Source organism: Doryrhamphus excisus, linkage group LG2 (genome assembly GCF_037039965.1).
Source record: "Doryrhamphus excisus strain RoL-2023G ecotype Guam linkage group LG2, RoL_Dexc_Guam_v1.1, whole genome shotgun sequence".
Classification (NCBI taxonomy): domain Eukaryota; kingdom Metazoa; phylum Chordata; class Actinopteri; order Syngnathiformes; family Syngnathidae; genus Doryrhamphus; species Doryrhamphus excisus.
This window is the reverse complement of record NC_136358.1, coordinates 22,936,124-22,958,828: the sequence shown is the minus strand read 5'-3', so window position 1 is coordinate 22,958,828 and position 22,705 is coordinate 22,936,124. Positions and strand designations below refer to the sequence as shown.

Here is a 22,705-nt window from a genome sequence, read left to right as displayed (position 1 = left end):
CCGAGGGTGGAATTGAACCCTGGTCTCCTAGCTGTGAGGTCTGCGCACTAACCACTCGACCGCCGATTTCACATATACTTCTCAAATGTTCAATGGGATTAACTTGCCTACTGTTTCTGACAGGATCGCGTCGTTTACATTTAACGTAACGTTCTGTCTGAGTTTTGGATGTGTTAACAGAACGGAATCTACCATCTTGTATTTATCTCATGGACTTTATGACACACTTTTACACGTCACAAAATGTCGATGTGGAAGCAATCTGATGGTGTTTTATCCACAGGACAATAAAATGATGTAGTTTTCAACAATCTGCTTTTTTGTTTTTAATCATGACTAAAACTGTGGATTCTTACAGAACATCTCACACTCGTGCCAAAGCAGAGGCAGCAGATCAAGCTGCGCAGTCAGCGAGTCAAGACTCAGACATTGCCAGAGCCGTGGCCAGGGAGCTCTCACCCAGCTTCTATCAGCCAGGTAATTGCGGCAATATAGTCCAGTCCATCATTTGTTCCGTATTATTATCCACTCATCCATCTTTGATGCCGCCATCGATGCATGCAGTGTGTTGTCTCGCCCTCAGAAACGTCTTGGGCATTGTGCTCCTCACACTTTCCTTCACAGTGCACCGGCATGCCAAAACAATAACATCATGTCTGCCGTGTGGAACGGAAGCACCAAAAGCAACCAAAAGCTTGACTTTATTTGACTTTATTTAAATTAGCTCCTACTGTAGATATACAGAGACACTTTAAAATTCAGAAAAATTAAGATTTAGATTTAAAGAGAATTTAGATTTAGCAAATGGGATAATATAATTCAAGTTGGTGGCTGTGTGATGAATATACTGGGACATTATCTGCATTCATAACAAAAGAAAATACAGTAAAGTCTCGTTATATCGATATTGTCGGGAGTCGGAAAAAATATCGATATAACCGGACTGTCGATATATCCGATCCTGCGCCGAACTGCATTAAAAGTGGGCAATAATGCACTCGACATTGTTCTATAGTATAGAACAATGTCGAGCAGCTTAAATCAATCTTTGCTTAAGGATTTCAATACCAAAAAAGAACACGGCGAACGGCTGCTTCCAGTCAACTTTATTTTTCACACTTCCACCACCAGAGCACAGCGCACACACCGATTCCCGCACTTCCTGGTTCACAGGTCATGCTCAACCCGCCCCACATAGCTGGCCAAACACATGCCTGCAACAGAAGAACCAACTGCGTTCGTGGTTTCTCTCGTGTGTATAGAATCTATACACACGAGAGAAACCACGAACGCCAGCATGTACATATGAAAAACAGTGATTATTGCAAGCGATAAAAAGATATCTGAATACAACACAATTAAATACATGTATTTGTACGCTTGTGTCTTCGTTGGAATAGGTGTGTATGCTATGTCAGTTGGTTCCTCTGTTGCAAGCATGTGTTTGGCCAGCTATGTGGGGCGGGTTGAGCATGACCTGTGAACCAGGAAGTGCGGGAATCGGTGTGTGTGCTGCGCTCTGGTGGTGGAAGTGTGAAAAATAAAGTTGACTGGAAGCAGTCGTTCACCGTGTTCTTTTTTGGTATTGAAATCCTTAAGCAAAGATTGATTTAAGCTGCTTTTGTATCGATATAAGCAGACCAAATTGGCTGGCGGGAGATGAAAAGGGCATCGTAGTAACCGGATTATCATAATAACCGGGTATCGTACTAACGGAACTAATTATATCATAAAAGACTAGAAATTTGCCGGGAAATGAAAATAGTATCGTAATAAGCAGTAATTCGTTATAACCGATATCGATATAACGAGACTTTACTGTAAGATTTACATTAAAGTGATGTTTTGGGGGGGTCGATATTGACATTTTCAAGAGTTGAGAGTGACAGCCAGGGGTAGAAACTGTTTCTGTGGCTGGAAATTATGACGCACGTGTTCTTTTCGGGGGTTTCTTCGGAAGTCCGCTGTCATCAACACCAAAGTCTTAAGCGGGTTCAGCTCCAGATGGTCTCCTGAAGTTGGTCCAAACTGGCGCAGGGTTGTCGGCAGCTAAACTGTTTTTTAGTTCTCCGTGTAGCTCCTCTTAGCTACCGTGATCTCCTTTGTCAGGAAGTTTGTGGCCTGTATGTACACGAACCGATCCCCACTATCATACTTATATCATATCATCAAAATAATTTAAATATTCGTCAATGACAACACAACTGAACACAAAGTGCAGTTTTTAAATGAAACTTTTGATTAAGGGAGAAAACAAATCCAAACTTATACGGCCCAATGGGAAAAAGTGACTGCCCACTAAACCTAATTATTGTTTGGGCCACCCTTAAAGGGGGCCTATGATGCTTTTTCCACTTTTCTGACCTATAAATGTAGTTAGAATATTGTATTCTGGTGTTAAACCATGCCAAAGTTTCACATAATCAGGTTTGCATATTTGAAAGTGAACCCTGAAAGAAGTTTGGGGTGGTTCTGAACACTCGGTTTCAGAGGGCGTTGCAAAACTGTTCCTTTGTGATGTCACAAAGGAGCAGGCTTCCTTATGGGTGTGACTATAGGCGAGATACACTCTCTGGCTTCAAGTTTCTCCAAAGTTTCACATAATGAGGTTTGCATATTTGAAAGTGAACCCTGAAAGAAGTTTGGGGTGGTTCTGAACATTTTTTTTTCCAACACCGGCTTGTGAGAAGTCATCCAGCTGGTGACTTCCTTATCTGGGTGTGAAGCTGTTCCGCTGTACAAGCCGAGTGGGACCAATCGCAGCGCAGTGGGTGGAATAAATTGGAAATCCAAGGATAAACTGGTGCACATTCTGGTTCCATTTTTCACAGAACGTCTTCCAGCCCCAGACCATCACACTACCACCACCATATTTTGCTGTTGGTATGATGTGCCTTTTCTGAAATTTTCAAAAAGTTGAACTTTTGTCTCCTCAGACCACAGAGAATTGACACTTTTGGTGGGGTCATTAACACTAATCTTAACCGAGACAAGCGAGGCCTGCAGTTCTTTGAATGTTGTTGTGGGGTCTTTTGTGACCTCTTGGATGAGTTGATGCTACACTCTTGGGGTCATTTCGGTTCACCAATATTCAATGTTTTCGCAATTTGTGGATAATGGCTTTACTGGGGTTCGCTCGCGTCCGTAAGCTTTACGAGTGGCTTCATAACCTCTTTTAATTACTTTCTTTCTCATTTGTTCTTGAATTTCCTTTGATCTCTGCATGATGTCGGGGTTTTGAGGATCTTTTGGTCTAATTCACTTTGTCAGGCAGGTCCGATTTAAGCGATTTCTTGACTGAGAACAAGTGTGGCTAGAGCAGGGGTTTCAAACTCAATTTACTTGGGGGCCACTGGAGCTAGGGTCTGGGTGAGACTGGGCCGCATCAAGTTTTCCCCCCAAAAAAACGCATTTATTAAAAACAAAAAAAATTAAAAAACTTTGCTTTGGTTCCAATTTTCTACAAGAAAAGCTCTGATAAAACATTCCACTGTTCTCAAATATCTTACTTTTTATTTTTCTACACAAAATAAGATGAAAAATAAATAAACAAATCAAGAATAAAGGAAATCAATCAATCAGTAATAAATAAATAAATATAAAAATAATAATAAAACGGCAAATAATAAAAATTAAGAAACCACATATAGTTGGTGGGTAGACAAATTATTTTTTTTCAGATTAAAATGAACAAAGCATTATTAGAACCCTGTAGACATGACAAAACACGACTATAGTCACATTTATACTCTTTTTATTTACAACATATTGCGCAACTGCAGGGTCTTGAGACACATGCTAACTCGCAAACTAGAGAGCTAGCGACCTAAACGGTAGCCTTCAATTTATTTCCTTTAAACTTAAATAGCCAAAAACATACCACTTCCACACGGATAGGGAGGATAACTGTTAACAGTTATTTAACCTTTAACATGAACATTAATCAAACATAATAATTTTTTCTGGGTACATGATACCATACAGCATCCATATCAAGGCGGGGGCCTCAAACTAGTGTCCTGTGGGCCACATTTGGCCCATGGGCCACATGTTTGAGACCCCTGGGCTAGAGAAATGGAACTCAGGTTATGTTGTAACAAGTCTGCGGTCACTTTTTCATAAAGGGCCATGTATGTTTGGGTATTTTGCACTCCTTAATTATAAAAAAGTTTGGTTTAAAAACTGCATTTTGTGTTCCGTTGTCAGTGTTGTCATTGACTAATATTTAAATTTCTGTGATGATTTATGTGAAAAACATGCAAAAAAAATCAATAAAGGAGCAAATTGTCACGGTTCGGCATGTCTGTGTTGCGATGCGCCCCCGAGAAACCAAATGCAGGTAAAAATATGAATTTTTTGCAAAAATTGCAGCAGCAGGAAAAAAAGCAACTCAGGAAGCAGACGGACAAACTCTAATGATCCCACGCGGGGAGAAGCACACACCTGAACTAAATACACACAGAAATTAGGGACAGGTGTGGGTGATTCGGGCAACCAAGGCAGACACGGGAAAACAGGAAGTCAAATACAAAATAAGAGTGTCCAAAACGTAAACTAAAGCCCAAGAAGGTAACTCAGGGCGTGACAAAAATACTTTTTGGTACTGTGTAGGTTGAACAGTTTTGGTCCCAGTATTGACTCCTGGGGTACGCCACACGATATATTTAAACATACAGATGTATATTCTGCTATATATCACATATCGCTTTAATTACATGAGTTAATACTGTCGCTGAGCGCTTTCTGTGGTCTATAGTGGTGAAAACGTTCCTTGCTTGTTGAAATATTAGCTTTGTTTCCAGTCGGTAAATTTGTCCAACCTGTTATTGAATAGCTTTTCAATGATTTTAGAAAATTGTCGTAAGAAGGAAACTGTTCAATAGTTAAGTCGTAGCTATTTTGAACAGACAACACGTTTTGGTCCCAGTATTGACTCCTGGGGTACACCACACGATATATTTAAACGTACAAATGTATATTCTCCTATCCAGTCGCATATCGCTTTAACCGACCCTAACAATACAGTGGTCATAATTTCAATCAGACCATTTTAAAATGTAGTAAAAGAAATTTTTTGTTTTTATTTTGTTGAAATAAAGTTTCCTGACAAAGTCAAAAAGCCTTGATGCAATAAACAAATACCTGTTATTGAATCGCTTTTCAATGATTTTAGAAAATTGTGGTCAGAAGTAAACTGGTCAGTAGTTAAGTCGTAGCTATCTTGAACAGACAACACGTTTTGGTCCCAGTATTGACTCCTGGGGTACACCGCATGATATATTTAAACGTACAGATGTATATTCTCCTATCCAGTCGCATATCGCTTTAATTACATGAGTTAATACTGTCGCTACGCGCTTTCTGTGGTCTATAGTGGTGAAAACGTTCCTTGCTTATTTTGATTGGCGCCATGGAAGATGAAATATTAACTTTGTTTCCAGTGGGTAAATTTGTCCAACCTGTTATTGAATAGTTTTTCAATGATTTTAGAAAATTGTGGTAAGAAGTAAACTGGTTAGTCGGTAAGTCGTAGCTATTTTGAACAGACAACACGTATTGGTCCCAGTATTGACTCCTGGGGTATGCCGCACGATATATTTAAACGTACAGATGTATATTCTGCTATATATCACAAATCGCTTTAATTACATGAGTTAATACTGTCGCTGAGCGCTTTCTGGGGTCTCTAGTGGTGAAAACATTCCTTGGTTATTTTGATTAGCGCCATGGAAGTTGAAATATTAGCTTTGTTTCCATTGAATAGCTTTTCAATGATTTTAGAAAATTGTTGTAAGAAGGCAACTGGTTAGTAATTTAGTTTAACACGTTGCAAGGATAATTGGAACTCCCCCTTTAACCCTGAGGTATGCCACTTCCAAACTTTGCAAACTTATAATTCCCTTTTCCAAATGTGTTTCAGGCCCGGATTACATTCGGCAGAAGTACAATGAGCCAGTGGAAGTGAAGGATATCCCAGAGGAGAATAAAAAAGAGAAAAGTCCATCAGGTAGTCCTCATTTCTACCGCAAAGGCACAACGCCGACACATTCGCCATCTCAGAGCCCGGGCCCCAGCCCCACTCCTTCACCGACTCCTGTCAAGAAGACCTTACTCAGCAGTAAACCATCTGCTGCTGTCAACCCGCCAAAGTCAACGCCAACCGATGAGTCTTTTCCCACAGGTAACTTGGAGATTTTTTTGCTCAGTTTTGTTTTGATCCCGTTCAAATGTGTTTTGGGATCAAATAGAACTTTATTGATCCCCTGGGGGAGGGGTGCCTTTGGGGTAATCAAGATTCCAATAGCAGCAACACTGCATGCGGTATGTAGTCATGTCACTGTAACAACATGTGGGTGGCCAGCAAGGCGTGCATTTTGTTCATGGATGTTTTTGGACGATTGATCGTAGAGGGCCGTATGATTTTCCAATTCTGGAATAGCGGAATCGGCCAATTAAAATTTTATCTACTGTTAAACACAGAATCTCGCAGCTCTTCCTCTGGTCTCTCTGTTGCCAAATCTGAGGATTCTTGATATCAATTGAAATGTTTAAAGTGAATTTGTTGTTTGGAAAATATTTCTGCTAATGAAAGCATCCAGGAATTCTTCATCAATATCTTTCCACATAAAATTTGGTCCAGATCTTGGTTCCCTGTACTTCTTGCCATTCTTTCCATGATCCAAATTGTAAATGTGAAATCAGCCATCAGTCAAATGAGTGAATTCACCTCACATGTCTGGACATTGTTTTTCTGCTGGTATACTGGAAAAGCGGTCAAAATGAGAATCCCCTGAAGCTTACATGATGAGAAGAGGAGCTGGTTGTCATTGTGTTGACTAATGGTACACTTAGGATTTCAGTTGTGGCTCAAAATATTGCTTTATAGTCATATTATTATAACCGGGTCGAAACCGGCCCTAACAATACAGTGGTCATAATTTCAACCAGACCATTTTAAAATGTAGTAAAAATATTTTTTTTTGTTTTATTTTGTTGGAATAGAGTTTCCTGACAAAGTCAAAAAGCCTTGATGCAATAAACAAATGTTATGTGATTCTTTTTATGCATTAAAATGTAAAACGGGTCACAAGAGGAGGGTTAAATAAACATGTTGGGCTAGCTGGGTTAGCCTAGCTTAATGGAGCTCGCTAATGTGTGTGTGTTACTCACACATTTTGTTAATGTTTGTTTGTTAATGTTGTTTGTTAATGTAACTAAGCAACAGAATAAAAAAAATAAAAAAGAAAAAAAAATTAGGAAACAATAAAACATAATTAGGGCGGCACAGCGGTCAAAGTGGTTAGCGCGCAGACCTCACAGGTAGGAGACCAGGGTTCAATTCCACCCTCAGCCATCTCTGTGTGGAGTTTGCATGTTCTCCCTGTGCATGCGTGGGTTTTCTCCGGGTACTCCGGAATTGTTGGGAATTTTCCCCCCAAAAGTATAAAACTCCGATAGGAGAGAATGCTGGCTTTGCGGCGTGTTGTGGTTATGATGGACTACCATGGCAATAGCGTTAGCTAAATGACATATTTAACAATTTGTAGTAGTATATTAGTATTAGTATTAACAATTAGTCTCCGGGTACTCCGGTTTCATCCCACATTCCAAAAACATGCTAGGTTAATTAGCGACTCCAAATTGTCCATAGGTATGAATGTGAGTGTGAATGGTTGTGTGATTCAAAGTCAAAGTGGTCAAAGTGGTTAGCGCGCAGACCTCACAGGTAGGAGACCAGGGTTGTGTGATTGGCTGGCCACCAGTCCAGGGTGTACCCAGCCTCTCGCCCAAAGACAGCTGGGATAGGCTCCAGCACCCTCCACGACCCTTGTGAGGAAAAAGGTAGAAAATGAATGAATTAATGAATAAAACATAATTAGTGAAAAAAAATCTAAAGGATTTGTGACGTTTTCTCTTTGCTATTTTGCTACAGGTATTACAAAGGCTGCATCTAAACTTTCTCTCAGACAGGAAGTGAGGCACCAGCCGCCGACTCTGCCGACAGTTAAAGCATCCATGCCAATCAGTAGTTACCCGAGCAATGGGCAGATCCATTCCCAGTACCACGGCTACTACGTCAAGGCAGATGTCAAGATCTTACCACCTGAGGAGCCAATCGATGTAGAAGATGATTTTCACCCATCCAGCCTTGCACGCTTGCCGCCACCCACGAAACAAATGTGGGCACCAGCGCCTAGTCCTTCCCCGGCCCCGCCGAAGGAAATCACCAAAGCTCCAGAAAGCTCCAAAATAAAAACGCAGGAATCAAGCAAACCAAAGACTTTGGCAGAAACTAAGAAATCAAGTGTAGAAATTAGTCATGAAATTGTAGCAGAAGAGTCGGTAAGCCATTTATTTACGTTTGACAATTTCACTCACCGACGCCTCGATGCTGGTGTCATTTCAGCTCAGTATTGGAGACGCAACAATAAAGATATGTCATCAAACATGAAATTATTGTTTTCATACAGAATATATTAATACTGTATATTTCTATCTTAGTTAGTTCGTATGTTGCATATACTATGTCAGGATGTAATCCATTTTTCCCATTGCAGTCATAACATTGACTTACAATCTTCCCACAGGGTCCTAACTCTATCTTGGTGGTGCTGGTGATGCTACTGAATGTTGGTCTGGCTATTATATTTGTCCATTTCCTCACCTGACTGTATTTGAACTAAGGTAAGTAACTATTTTTATATGAACAGTAAACAGTGATGGAAATAACTGTTTAAAATAATGTCATTTACTTTTACTGGTAACTAGTTACATTTGTAGTGATACATACATACATACATGCATACTTACATACATACGTACGTACGTACATACATACATACATACATACATACATACATACATACATACATACATACATACATACATGCATACTTACATACATACGTACATACGTACGTACATACATACATACATACATACATGCATACTTATATACGTATGTACCTACGTACGTACGTACATACATACATACATACATACATACATACATACGTATATATACATACATACATACGTATATATACATACATACATACGTACATACATACATACATACATACTTATATACATACATACGTACGTACATACATACGTACATACATACATATGTATATATACATACATACGTACATACATACGCACATACAAACTTAGTAAGTCATTTACTTTTTTTTGAGAAGTAACTAGTAACTATAACTAATTACTTTTTAAAAGTAACGTGCCCAACACTGACAGTAAATAGACTAGACCAATAACTAAATAAATAGGGGTGCCGAGTGGTCGAGTGGTTAGCGCGCAGACCTCACAGCAAGGAGACCAGGGTTCAATTCCACCCTCAGCTATTTCCGTGTGGAGTTTGCATGTTCTCCCCGTGCATGCGTGGGTTTTCTCCGGGTACTCCGGTTTCCTCCCACATTCCAAAAACATGCTAGGTTAATTGGCCACTCCAAATTGTCCATAGGTATGAATGTGAGTGTGAATGGTTGTTTGTCTATACGTGCCCTGTGGTTGGCTGGCGACCGGTCCGGGGTGTGCCCCGCCTTTTTTGCCGAAAACCAATATGCCGATATTGTCCAGTTTTTCGATTTTTGATACCGATATCAGCCGCTACCGATATGTGTAACATGACATATCTCATATCTCCTGACATATCATGACATATCTCCTGTATGTGTTGGATCCAGCATGTTTTGAGAGCGGTCTCCATGATAGGGAAAAATCAGATATCGATATATTGCATCGGGCTATTATCGGTACTGATAATTATCGGACATCCCGATAAATAAAGGTTAGTTATGATTTTGTACTTGGTGGAGAAACCATCGTTGCCAAGCGAGATCAGATGCTTCTTCTAGTTGCCATTTTGCTCCTCCCCTCTTTAGAGATACTCTCCAAATTATAAAGATTCCTTATTACTTGGCAAATTTGACCGGGAAAGGAGAGGAATGAAGATTAGCGTGATTAGAGTTTATGTGTGGGAGCGAAAGGGACCCAAGTGGAAGAGTGAGGTTACAGGGAGAAGAGATACAGAGATTGCTGCGGTCTTGCGGTCATTTTGGTTGGCCGGTCACTACTACTGGTAATGTTCACCACTGTTCCACGTGTTTGCTATTTGTGGATAATGGCTCTCAATGTGGTTAGCTGGAGGCCTAAAGCTTTAGAAATAGCTTTATAATATTTTTCCGACTGAAAGATCTTAGTTAATGTCAGTTTTAACAGGGGACCACGTAGGAGGAACATGTAGGTTTGGATTTTTTTTCTCCTTTAATAATAAAAAATTACATTTAAAAACTGTATTTGTGGTCATAGACCAGGGGTGGGCAAACTACGGCCCGGGGGCCACATGCTGCCCGCCAAGTGTTTAAATACGGCCCACCCGTTCTTTCCAAAGCATTTAATTGAAACTTAGCATACTAGCATACAACCTAGCATCGTGGCTTGGTTTAGGTATTAATTTGGTGATTTGAAATAAGGGACACAAGCACATGTAACAGGTTGCATGACACTTTTACTTTATATGTGTAAAATACATAGCCTGCCCCCCCCCCCCCCCCCCCCGTCGATTTTGTTAAATCAATGCGGCCCGCGAGTCAAAAGGTTTTCCCACCCCCTGTTGTAGACTTTACATTTCTGAATGTAAACGGGCTCTTCAAATAACACGTTTTAAAATGCTTTAAATGTCACTTTCACAGTCTAATGTGATTCCGCTGGGGAGGATTTGCACCACTGAGACGCTTTAGCACAGTGATATGCAAAATATGCTTGGGTCTTTGAAAATAATCCCCCACACAGCATTACGGTATCCCCTGCTGAAACCCCTGAAGAGCCATTTTTTAAACCTGCATGACTACCAAGCTTAACTATGACTACATAATAATATCATTATGATGTTTTGACTGGACAGTATGCAAGGAAAATAAGTATTTGAGCCGTACATTTAACCCTGTGTTTCTGAAATAGAGGAGCGGACCCCCCTGTGGGGGTGCAGTGAACTGCCGAGGCGGACTTGTATGACGTTGTCGTGCTCAGCATGCTTCCCCAATTCATTTGAATTCGAATTTCGAATTCAGTCTGTACAGTAGAGATAAATACATAGTAGATATTAGCAGGTTCTCAATAGTATTTCAATTCATTCATTTTCTACCACTTATCCTCATAAGTGTCACGGGGGTGCTGGAGCCTATCCCAGCTGTCTTCGGGCTAGAGAGGCAGGGTACACCCTGGACTGGTGGCCAGCCAATCACAGGGCACATATAGACAAAACAACCATTCACACTCACATTCATACCTATGGACAATTTGGAGTGGCCAATTAACCTAGCATGTTTTTGGAATGTGGGAGGAAACCGGAGTACCCGGAGAAAGCCCATTCATGCACAGGGAGAACATGCAAACTCCACACAGAGATGGCCGAGGGTGGAATTGAACTAGGGTCTCCTAGCTGTGAGGTCTGTGTTCTAACCACAGGACCGCCATGCCGCCCCGTGACCTAATTCCATTAGAGCAAAGTGTCTTGCCGACTGTGCTCCCAACTCCCTCGACATCATCAACCATCTCTTTTAGCTAGCTCCTACTTTCTTAAAGGGACGGGACTTATTTCTTTGTTTTATGGACACATAACCGCTCTGTTGGAGGTCACGGTTCTGCAGACACCTTAGCACAGGGGTCTCAAACTCAATTTGCATCAGGTTTTCCAAAAAAACAAACGCATTTATTAAAAACAGAAAAATATACAAACTTTTTCAGTGCTGTGGTTCCGATTTTCTACAATAAAAGCTCTGATAAAACATTCCACTGTTCTCAAATATCTTAATTTTTATTTTTCTGCACAAAATAAGATGAAAAATAAATAAACAAATCAAGAATAAAGAAAATCAATCAATCAGTAATAAATAAATATAATAATAATAAAACGGCAAATAATAAAAACTTAAGAAACCACATATAGTTGGTGGGTAGACAAATTATTTTTTTCAGATTAAAATGAACAAAGCATTATTAGAGCCCTGTAGACATGACAAAACACGACTATAGTCACATTTATACTCTTTTTATTTACAACATATTGCGCAACTGCAGGGTCTTGAGACACATGCTAACTCGCAAACCAGAGAGCTAGCGACCTAAACGGTAGCCATCAAGTTATTTCCTTTAAACTTAAATAGCCAAAAAACTTACCACTTCCACACGGATAGGGAGGATAATTATTAACAGTTATTTAACCTTTAACATGAACATTAATCAAACGTAATAATTTTTTCTGGGTACATGATACCATACAGCATCCATATCAAACTTGCGCGGGCTGCACTAACATTAAACTTTCATATCAAGGCGGGGGCCTCAAACTAGTGTCTTGCGGGCCACATTTGGCCCGCGGGCCGCATGTTTGAGACCCCTGCCTTAGCGTGAGTTAAAGGCTAGAATCTATCGGTACTTAGCGTACAGGGACCTAAGTTCTAAGACGATGGAAGGAGAGAAGTCCTGCTCCCATCAAGGTTCTGGACTGTCCATATCTTCGTACAAAATCAGCAGGGATCAAACACTGCTGCATGACTCAACTCAAACTTTATGTAAAAGACAAAATGACAACACATCACTGGTCACGTTAGACACTTTGATTCACGAATGGACTTCCTTCGTTTGACCTTTTCAGATTTATCCGAACTTCACGGCCAAGTTTCCCTCCATCGGGCAGGGACCTTTCAAACGTGGCTCCCGACGTGCAAAAATGGAGGACTGAAAATAGACGAGCCAAGAAAGCGAGAAAAAGAATGTGGAGCAAGAGGGGAAAAAAAAAAAAAAAAGACGTGGGAGAGAAAGACGAAACCACCACCTCCAACATCGTTTCTGGATTGACGAGACGGACTCCTTGGCGCTACGGCGCAACCTGATTGGACGGAGGATGATTTGTGCCTCCACTTGGAAGGCAGTGAAAGTTGAAGCAAGTGGTCTCTGGTTGGCAACGAGGGAGAAAACAACACCTGAGCCCCCCAAGCGTCAGGTTCTCCAGCAGGTTCCCAAAACAAGCGCACACATGGATGGGGAATGTGAGCGAGTGTGAGGGCTACGATTTCCGTCGCCTTTGCAGTCTTTTGAATATGCTTTATTTATTATTGCTCCGTTACCACCCAGCACACAGAAATTTGAAACCTTTCTGATTCTGCAATAAAGATTATGTTTATTCAGCTTATATGAAAACTTGTTTTCAATTCACGCTTTTTTTTCCCAGTCAGACTCGGCCTCACGGTGACTTGCACCAATTCTGGCCATTTATTAAGCCGGCTGAGAAATATGGCGACCTTGCAGAATTTTTTTTTTTTTTTTTTTTAGTGAGAAACATTTTACCCGATATCAACACAAGTGTGCTAATATTGTTTGTATCTGACATTTGTGTGCGATGGCGGGTGTGAGAGTTGTGCACTGGATATGTTTGTCCGCGTACTTTGACTTTGACGGATGGCAACAGCTGCCGTACCGTTTTACAGAGTGACGTGTTGGCGGGTGAAAAGGGTTGGAGGCAGGAATGTCAAGCGCTTGACTGATTCTCTTCCTGCCGGTCCTGGGAGAGTCTCTATTTCTACCAGCATGTCTGTTGATCTTTTCACGTCTCTTTTATCTGCACTGTCAAGGCCAGCGGGTTTCCCAAAGGGGCGGGTGATACGGGATATGTTGGTATCACTTGGATTACAAGCCAATACGGGGGCCGGTACTGCTGATACCCATGCTGATACCCATGCTGATACCCATGCTGGTACCCATGCTGATACCCATGCTGATATCGTTACTTTTGTTACTAGCCCAGATTCGTCAATCTCAATGAATGATTTCACCTTTAATTTGTTGATCATGATTAGAATCATAATAAAAGACACGGAAACTGAAAAATGAGAAATAATATTATAATAAAATATGATTTTAAATAAATGTCTAATTAATATTATATTAAAATATAAATTTAAATAAATGTCTAATTAATATTATAATAAAATATAAATATTAAAATAATATTAAATAAATGTCTAATTAATATAAATAATATTATTTAAAAAATAAATATTAAAATAAGATTAAATAACTCATTAATATTAATAATATTATAATAAAATATAAATATTAAAATAATATTAAATAACTGTCTCATTACTATTAATAATATTAAAATTAAATATTATTATAAAAATAATAATAATATATTATTATTACCTACAAAAAAAAAGTCAATCGTACAAAAATGAATAAAAGCCGAAAAAAAATAGAAATATTTTTTCTCCCAAAATTTGTAAAGCTACATTGCTTTCAGACCCCTTCTTGATAAATGTAATATTTTGGAGTTATTTTTGAGCATAGAAAACCAGATTACAGCCTTTTACATCATTAGAGCCCTCTATACATTAAATAACATCCCTATAGTCACCCTTACATGCATATTATCCTAAAGCGGTGACATAATAAGAGAAGACTGGTGTATTCCGCTGCTAGGAGAGCTGGGCGGGGTGGGCTGACAGGAAGTGATGTCAGGGGGTTCAGAGTTGAGTTTTAGCTTGGTACAGTAGTAGCCCATGTTAGGAATCATTGTGCCTGTTGTGAGATCATTCAAACGTGCAATAAAAAGCTTTTGTTTTTGGCTGTCAAGTCTGGTGCTTGTGTGTCTCGCCAGCGTGGAATAAGTGCTGCTTCTCTAATGTTTGTATTTTTCATCATTTAGCCATTTTGTATGTTTGAAAATGTTTAATTTAGGGGGGGAAATTGTAACATTTGCTATATTCAACCACCAAAGAGCTTGATTAAATTATATACATTTTTTGAAAACAGCAATAGAGTTAAACTATGAAATATTGTATATTGGATCATTGCATTCACAGCTACAAAGGTTGTTGGCTTTTTTTAGTCTGTTTTTCCACAACTGTCATCACCGTAATTGATCATAATTTATTGATAACATGTAGAACTTCTGTTTTACTCATTTATACTGATGATGTTTTTCCGACCCCCAAAAAATGATTGTTTAAGTATGAATACTCAAGTATTTGCGGTAGCGGAATGATACTTAATTGTACTATTGTAAGGGTTGTAAGTGTTACCTTTCACAATCAAGTTTGTCACATTGATGATTGACATATGCCAGGTTTTTGACTGTTTGCTTGTTTTTTGGTCATTTAAGTACTTGTGATTTGAATCAAGTAGTTTTATGATTTATTAATTTTAGCTCATTCATTCATTTTCCAGGCCGCTTGTCCTTACTGCTGGAGCTTATCCTAGCTGACTTTGGACAAGCGGTCGCTAGTAAGTCGCTGGGTACATTCAGTCTAGGCAGACCACCATTTACACTACACATATACGTATACATATACTATATATTACTTAATATTATTATATTATATACTATATATTTACCTATAGACCTATAGATATGTCCAGTCGCCAGTTAACACCACATGCAAGTTTTTGGAATGTGGCACAGAGATGCCCAAACAATCCCGGTTCTTCCAATCTCTTCACTGTACGACCCCTGTCAACACATTTAAAAGGGGAAGTGCACGTTTCTGGAATTTTACCCAAATTCCGAACTAGCGTGTATACATGAGGTCAACTTTGTGATACGAGACAAAAAGGCGATAGTGATGTCTCGAACGAATCCGCTTTGGAGCCGATTGGGAAGCATTTTTTTTTTCTTTTTTTTCAAAGGCAAATGTCATTTGTCCAGATATGTGGCGGCGTTCCTGTGTCCATGCTAGGGGTGTGCAACGCAGCCCGTATTTGGATTTGTTGAGGTTGGAAAAGTATTTGTATTAGTATTTAAGTAAATAAATGGAAAGTAAATAAATGGAAAGTAAATAAATGGAAAGTAAATAAATAAAAATAAAAATAAAAATAAAAATAAAAATAAAAATAAAAATAAAAATAAAAATAAAAATAAAAATAAAAATAAAAATAAAAATAAAAAATAAATAAAAATAAAAATATTATTAATTAGATTAATACCATAATAATACGGTATTTTCCAGACTATAAGTCACACTTTTTTTTCATAGGTTGGCTGTTCCTGCGACTTATACTCCAGAGCGACTTATAAATGAAAAAAGTGTTTTAATTTCCATAAACACTGGACACCTTTTCTGTTCATGTTTATTTTTTGTGTAGCTGAATAACCATTGTGTTAGCATATCTTACACCTATTCAGCCTGTTCTCTATTCTTTTATTGTTAGAACTTGCCTTCCAAGAGGACGTAATGTCTGTTTTGGTCAAGTAGTTTGGAAAATAAATTACCCGCAAAAAATGCCACTTATACTCCAGTGTGACTTATGTATGTTTTTTTTATACCTAATTATGCATTTTTGGTCTTGTGCGACTTATACTCCGGAGCGACTTATAGTCCAGAAAATACTGTACTTCTTTCCCTTTTCTGTGCATTATAGTGCGAGAAAACAAATTAATATGAGCTAGCTAACCATGGACATCATGGGAAATTCCTATTTAGACCTCACACAAAAAAAACCTCAGAAAATGCCGAAAATGAACAGTGTTCCATTGCCATAACAGACCTGTATATTAACCGAGCTACAGCCATATTGTTATTGTAGCAGCTAACATGAAAAATCAAAATAAGGCAAAATACAGCAACTATTCCATGTTATCATCAGTGTGTTAATACATGATCACAGCATGGATATCAAACCATGCATCGTTGTTAGAGGTTTTCTTTAGAGGGCTTCATAGTATAAATAGTTGTATCCCAATGACAGCATTGTTAGCTAGCTTATATTAACTTGTTTTTTGTGTTATAATGCAAAGAAAAGGGAAAGAAATATGTGTTCATGTTTCACATAAGGATTGGAATGAGGGCAAAATACGGGGCTCAAATGTTGAGTTGCTTTGTATAGCTAGATTAGTTAATTTATTATTATTATTATTATTATTATTGTTGTTATTATTATTATTATTATAACATGGACACAAACCAGCTGTCCTCAGTGCAGATAGATTTGTTGGAAATGCTCAAAAGGCAACAACGTCCCTCGTCTTAAAATATTTTGACTTGAATTCAGTAAGAATATAAAGTCTATTGTAATGATTGTGTATATGTTTTGGTCATAGTGATATATTTATGATCTTTGAAGGCTTACATCACAAACAAGCATCTCCAGACGTTAATTTCTATGGCGTTCACAGATAACTAAAGGTTGAGTTCAAGCATGCTTGGAAATGATAAAAGTCAACAGGCTTAGTTTGATTTTGTCTTATGTTTAACCGTTTTATGATTTGATCTTATTGATCGCTTTAGGTTGAGGTCATTGATTAATATTCCAAATGTTAGGCGTTTGTACAACAAGAAAACTGCCTTTGATTTTCATAGCAGACAAAGTTTCTTGTCAGAAAAATTTTGGGACTTCCTGTTTATGTCAACGCCTCACAAAGAGAACCAATCATAGTACTTCCTGCAGCCATTGGTTGCCGAAAGTAAACGAAAAGTAAACAAGTAGCGACAGTAAAACCCACTTGAAGTACAGTATTGCCACAAGAGGAAAGTACTGTACGCAGTATATGCAGTATTGACAGTTAGGTGGCGCTAACGTTGTCCCGTAGGTGGCGGTCAATCATCACATAGCGACAATTCCAACTAACCACAACTAACATTTTTTAAGCTCTATTAGTACGGAATTTGTGTTTATTGAGCTGCCATTTTTTTTATTCATTTGTGTAATCACAGTTCTGAATATTTTAAAATTACGTATATTGTGTCAAAAAAAATGGTTGTCATCCGAACTGGGAAAAACTTTTAATTTAGTTATTATTATTCTTATTCATGCCCAAACATAATTACCATATTAGACGTAAACTATGCATTTTAGTTACCAATGCTAAAATGCTAAAGCTAATTACCTAATTATTTTCTTGAGAAACTTGGGACTGCCCAGTCTCTACTTCCGGATCGGATTGGGGAGCCAACACAAATGGCTGTGCCCGTCGGCGTTTATTATAAAATTGTATAAAGTTGGGTTCAGCAGCTATCCAGAAGTCCGCCTGAGAAATTGGGAGTGTGACTAACCACATCGGAATGGGCGTGGCTGGAGGCGGGCTGTGGGTGGAATAAATGAATTGTTTTCTCAAGAAGCATCCAAAGAAATCCAGCTGAATAGGTGCAGATTCTGGAAGATCTGCAACTCTTTGTGTGCTGGTTATGGCTGAAAGATTAGCATAATAGGTCGATGGAATAAAGTTTAGACACCCCCCTGTGTTGAAGATAAGTCATACTGTCATAAAAATTCAAAATAATAATAATTGTATTGTTCATATTGGAAGTTGTATTTTATGATGAATTGTCATGTTGTGCATTGATCATTAATCAAATGTAAGAAAATGTGTATATTGAAACACTATAAAATGGGATGTGTACAATAAAAATCATTTCATAATTCATTCATTTTCTACCGCTTTTCCTCACGAGGGTCGCATGGGTGCTGGAGCCTATCCCAGCTGTCTTCGGGCGAGAGGCGGGGTACACCCTGGACTGGTGGCCAGCCAATCACAGGGCACATATAGACAAACAACCATTCACACTCACATTCATACCTATGGACAATTTGGAGTGGCCAATTAACCTAGCATGTTTTTGGAATGTGGGAGGAAACCGGAGTACCCGGAGAAAACCCACGCATGCACGGGGAGAACATTCAAACTCCTCACAATATGGCCCAGGGTGGGAAAAGGCAAAAAAGAAACCAAAATGTTACCACTTCCACACAAAATACGAGAAGAACTCATTTATTAATTCATTCATTTTCTACCATTTTTTCTGGTGGAATTGAAGTCGGGCCTCCTAGCTGTGTGGCCTGGGCCCTAACCACTCATCCACCGTGTAGCCTAAAGATGCACTAATTAGAGAAAAGATGAAGAAATTTTCTACCGCTTATCCTCACGAGGGTCACGGGGGTGCTGGAGCCTATCCTATTCCAGGAAGGAGGAAACCGGAGTACCTGGAGAAAACCCACGCATGCACGGGGAGAACATGCAAACTGGAATTGGTGGAATTGAACCCTGGTCTCCCAGCTGTGAGGTCTGCGCGCTAACCACTAGACCGCCGTGCCGCCCTCATTTCATAATAATAAATTAAATAAAACTTCCTAAGCTGCCAAAATTCCGAAGCTTTGTCATGTTTTGCTGCACCAGACTTTCTCTTTTTTTGATAGCAAACGTTGCAGGAACAACAAGCTTCAGATGAATGGAAAATAATACGAAATAATACGAAAATAATGGACAGTTGCAGCCAAAGTAGATAAAAAAAAAACCCAAAAAACGTGATCAGTGGTTCCTCCCCAATCACTTTTATTTACTTATTTATTTACAATAAAAGCCGTGTTTGAAAAGTATCTGCTATCCATCCATCACTTCCTGTCAGTGTCCTCCATGCTGAAGGTAAATGGCTTATCATAGCCCATAAGGTGGTTGTAGTCCTGAGGGAGGGGGAACAGGTCAGGGTTCACCAGCAGCCCCGTGTCATTGGCGTAGAAGGTAGTGAACATCTTGCTGACACTTGGTATCCGGACCTGCTTCTGATAGAAAACCGTCCTGTGCTCGGTGAGGAAGACGCTGTAGGTGATGGCGGTGTAAGCGTCTCTATCCGCGTTGTGGTACAGACGGATCACGTAGCCTTTGGTAATCAGGTGAAGGAGCACCGGGGTGAGGAAAGTGAAAAAGCCGATAACGCCGCAGAAAGCCACCTGAACGGCGAGGCTCTGGACCCCGAGTCCGGTCTTGAAGAGGATCTGCGGCATGAGAAAGAGACTGGCTCCGCTGGTGCTATAAGAGAATATTTTGACCCCTGAGACCCCACACAGGAAGACAAAGTCAATGTCATGAGGAAGTCCAGCATACTGCAAACGCACCATCAAAGATCAGTAAGGTTCCAATGAAAAGGTTTCAAGTGTTGTCCCGATTCTCCTTAAACTGAGGGGTTAGTGCTAAGGGTGGACAGCCCTGGGAAGCTTTCATTCATTCCTTCATTTACTACCGCTTATCCTCACGAGGGTCGCGAGGGGTGCTGGAGCCTATCCCAGCTAGACTGGTGCCAACCAATCACAGGGCACATATAGACAAACAACCATTCACACTCACATTCATACCTATGGACAATTTGGTGTCGAAATTTGAGATTTTTGAGATATTTTGAAATTTGAGATTTTTTTGTTTAAAAAAAACTGTAAAAAATAAAAGAAAATAAATTTTTAAAAATCGAATTATTTGTCATTATTCATTGATATATTAATGTATTTTCCACAACCTAATTTTATTTTTATTATTATTATTCTGATTATTACTACTACTAGTAGGCTAGTATTAGCCTGCTTATTAGCCTGCTGTTGCCCTATTATATGAAATTTGTCAGAGATTTTTTTGTAAAAAAAAATCAATAAACAATAAAAAAAAAATCCATTAAAATATCAAATTATTTAGGGGGGCTTAAGAACAACTGCATATACTATGAAGCCCCCCTAAAATAGGCCTAATGATTCTCTCTTGGCCTACTTTCAATCGCGGCAGCAGCAGCCTCTCGTAAAACAATATATTGACTTCATTGATATATTAATGTATTTTCCACAACCTAATTTTATTTTTATTATTATTATTATGATTATTACTACCAGTAGTAGGCTAGTATTAGCCTGCTTATTAGCCTGCTTTTGTCCTATAATATGAAATTTGTCAGAGATTTTTTTTGTAAAAAATAAATAAATAAATGAAAAATATCAAATTATTTAGGGGGGCTTAAGTACATTTTAGGGGGACTGAAGCCCCCAGACAGACAGTGAGCACTGTGGTTCTCTCCACCTCCGTGGAAGCACAGCGTGTCTGACGTCAATGCAGCAAAAGTTTGGCGGATATTTCATGTTCATGTTCACAAAAAACAGTCCTGTCTGAAATGCTTTTGACAGGTAATATTTGAATATTCTCGAATAACGTCTACCTGAGCTTGCAGAGAAACAGAGCTTGGGGGAAGGAAGCCAGAGAGTGTATCTCGCCTATAGCCACGCCCATAAGGAAGCCCGCTCCTCTGTGACATCACAAAGGAACAGTTTTGCAACGCCCTCTGAAACCGAGCGTTTTGAGGCATCCCAAATTTCTTTCAGGGCTCACTTCCAAATGCGCAAACCTCATTATTTTATTAGATATATTAGATATTATTAGATATATAACATGTATAACATATATAAAATATGCATAATGACGCCACTGGGAATTACATTTCTCATCACCAAAATCCGACCAGAAATGGGCTCATCGGAACAAGTGTGAGGTAAAGTCATACCCTCCAGAATGTATCCTGCCTCTCGCCCGAAGACAGCTGGGATAGGCTCCAGCACCCCCGCGACCCTCGTGAGGATAAGCGGTAGTAAATGAATGAATGAATGAGTTCTGAAGACGATTGAAACATGACCACACCAAGCATTTGGGGAAAAGTCATTTTTAACCACATATTAGCCACACCTTTTTAAGTCGCAGGGTTCAACAGCGGCTTATACGCCATTAATTACGGTATATCAACACAACAAGGTATTTTTTGCAGGTGGACTTTTGCAGGGGTGACAAAGCAACTCACCACGGACTGCACTCCCCAGACTGCCGGTGTAAATCAGACTCCCGTCATCAGATAGAGATGTGGTTGAGAGGCAAGAGGTGGGAGTGTGAGACTGCATCTGCGTTAATAAAAACACGATTAACACGATTATTCTGGTTCATTATAGCAGCGGTCATTTGGAAAGAGGAAAAAAACTCCTCATGTTGATGTGGATGAGTTAGATTAGGGTTGGGTGTTCGTTGTAGTTTTTATATGGTGGTATCAATTATTCCAATGATAAGAAAATTACTTTTACAGGTAAAAAATAGAAAAAACTGTCAGAATCTACCAACACTAAACTGCATCCGGTTTTGTTTTTGGAGTTGGATCTTCTGTGTTTGGATGTTGATGTCAGCCAACTGTACTTGCCTTTTTGTTGCATACAATCATTAAAGTTGAGTCTTTAAATAGTCTTTTAGTAGTTCAATAATATTGTTGTGAACAATAAGTACCTTTAGTTTGGGATGAAGCGGCGTCCTTCTCACGGCGTGGAGCTGATTTCCAGACATTATCGGAGTGCATCCATTTGCCGGTAAAACAATGCGTGTTTGACTGACAGCTTTAGAAATAAAACAGAGGCGGGCTCTACGCAGGCTATTCACAGAAAACATGTTTTTTTATTAAATGACTTTCCAAAACGTATTGACATCCAAAGCAATGGAAGCTGCGGAAATGCAACGGCAACACAACTGGGACAATCCGGAAGTCTTTTTCTTCTTCTTTTTTTTATTAGCGGTTGGCAAACAGCTTTTGATGCGCATTACCGCCCCCTTTTGAGAGAGTGTGGAACTGTATGCTCCCAGTGCTGCATCATATGGTTTCTAATTTGTCCCTTTCCTGTCTTTTACATGGATTATTAAAAATCTATCAATATTATGCTGCTTTTCTTTACCCATACTTCAACTGCTACTACCTCCACATCCTATATTGCAATTATATTTTTATAATAAATAATAAATTAAAGATAAATAAATAAAACATATATTTTATAATTTTATATATATTACAAAATAATATATTATAATAAAATAATATATTAGAATAAGATAATATATTAAATATAT

The 22,705-nt window shown here is 39.0% G+C and overlaps 2 protein-coding genes across 2 annotated transcripts in view; one reads left to right on the top strand and one right to left on the bottom strand.

Annotated features, from left to right (window-relative positions):
• The window catches only part of jph1b (junctophilin 1b), a 30,266-nt gene extending 16,233 nt beyond the window's left edge, over window positions 1-14,033 (top strand). The window contains exons 3-7 of the mRNA XM_058061648.2: window positions 359-477; window positions 5,921-6,181; window positions 7,934-8,343; window positions 8,589-8,685; window positions 12,680-14,033. Coding sequence (XP_057917631.2) covers window positions 359-477; window positions 5,921-6,181; window positions 7,934-8,343; window positions 8,589-8,669 — 871 coding nt within the window. The 3' untranslated portion in view covers window positions 8,670-8,685; window positions 12,680-14,033. The remainder of the gene's footprint in view (window positions 1-358; window positions 478-5,920; window positions 6,182-7,933; window positions 8,344-8,588; window positions 8,686-12,679) is intronic.
• Window positions 14,034-19,096: 5,063 nt separating this feature from the next.
• tmem70 (transmembrane protein 70) lies at window positions 19,097-22,360 on the bottom strand. Its single transcript, XM_058061953.2, has 3 exons — window positions 22,094-22,360; window positions 21,624-21,720; window positions 19,097-19,847 (listed from the first exon to the last, which is right to left on the bottom strand). The coding sequence occupies exons 1-3, from the start codon at window positions 22,250-22,252 to the stop codon at window positions 19,411-19,413; spliced, it is 693 nt and encodes a 230-aa protein (XP_057917936.2). The 5' UTR covers window positions 22,253-22,360; the 3' UTR covers window positions 19,097-19,410.
• Window positions 22,361-22,705: the final 345 nt, after the last annotated feature.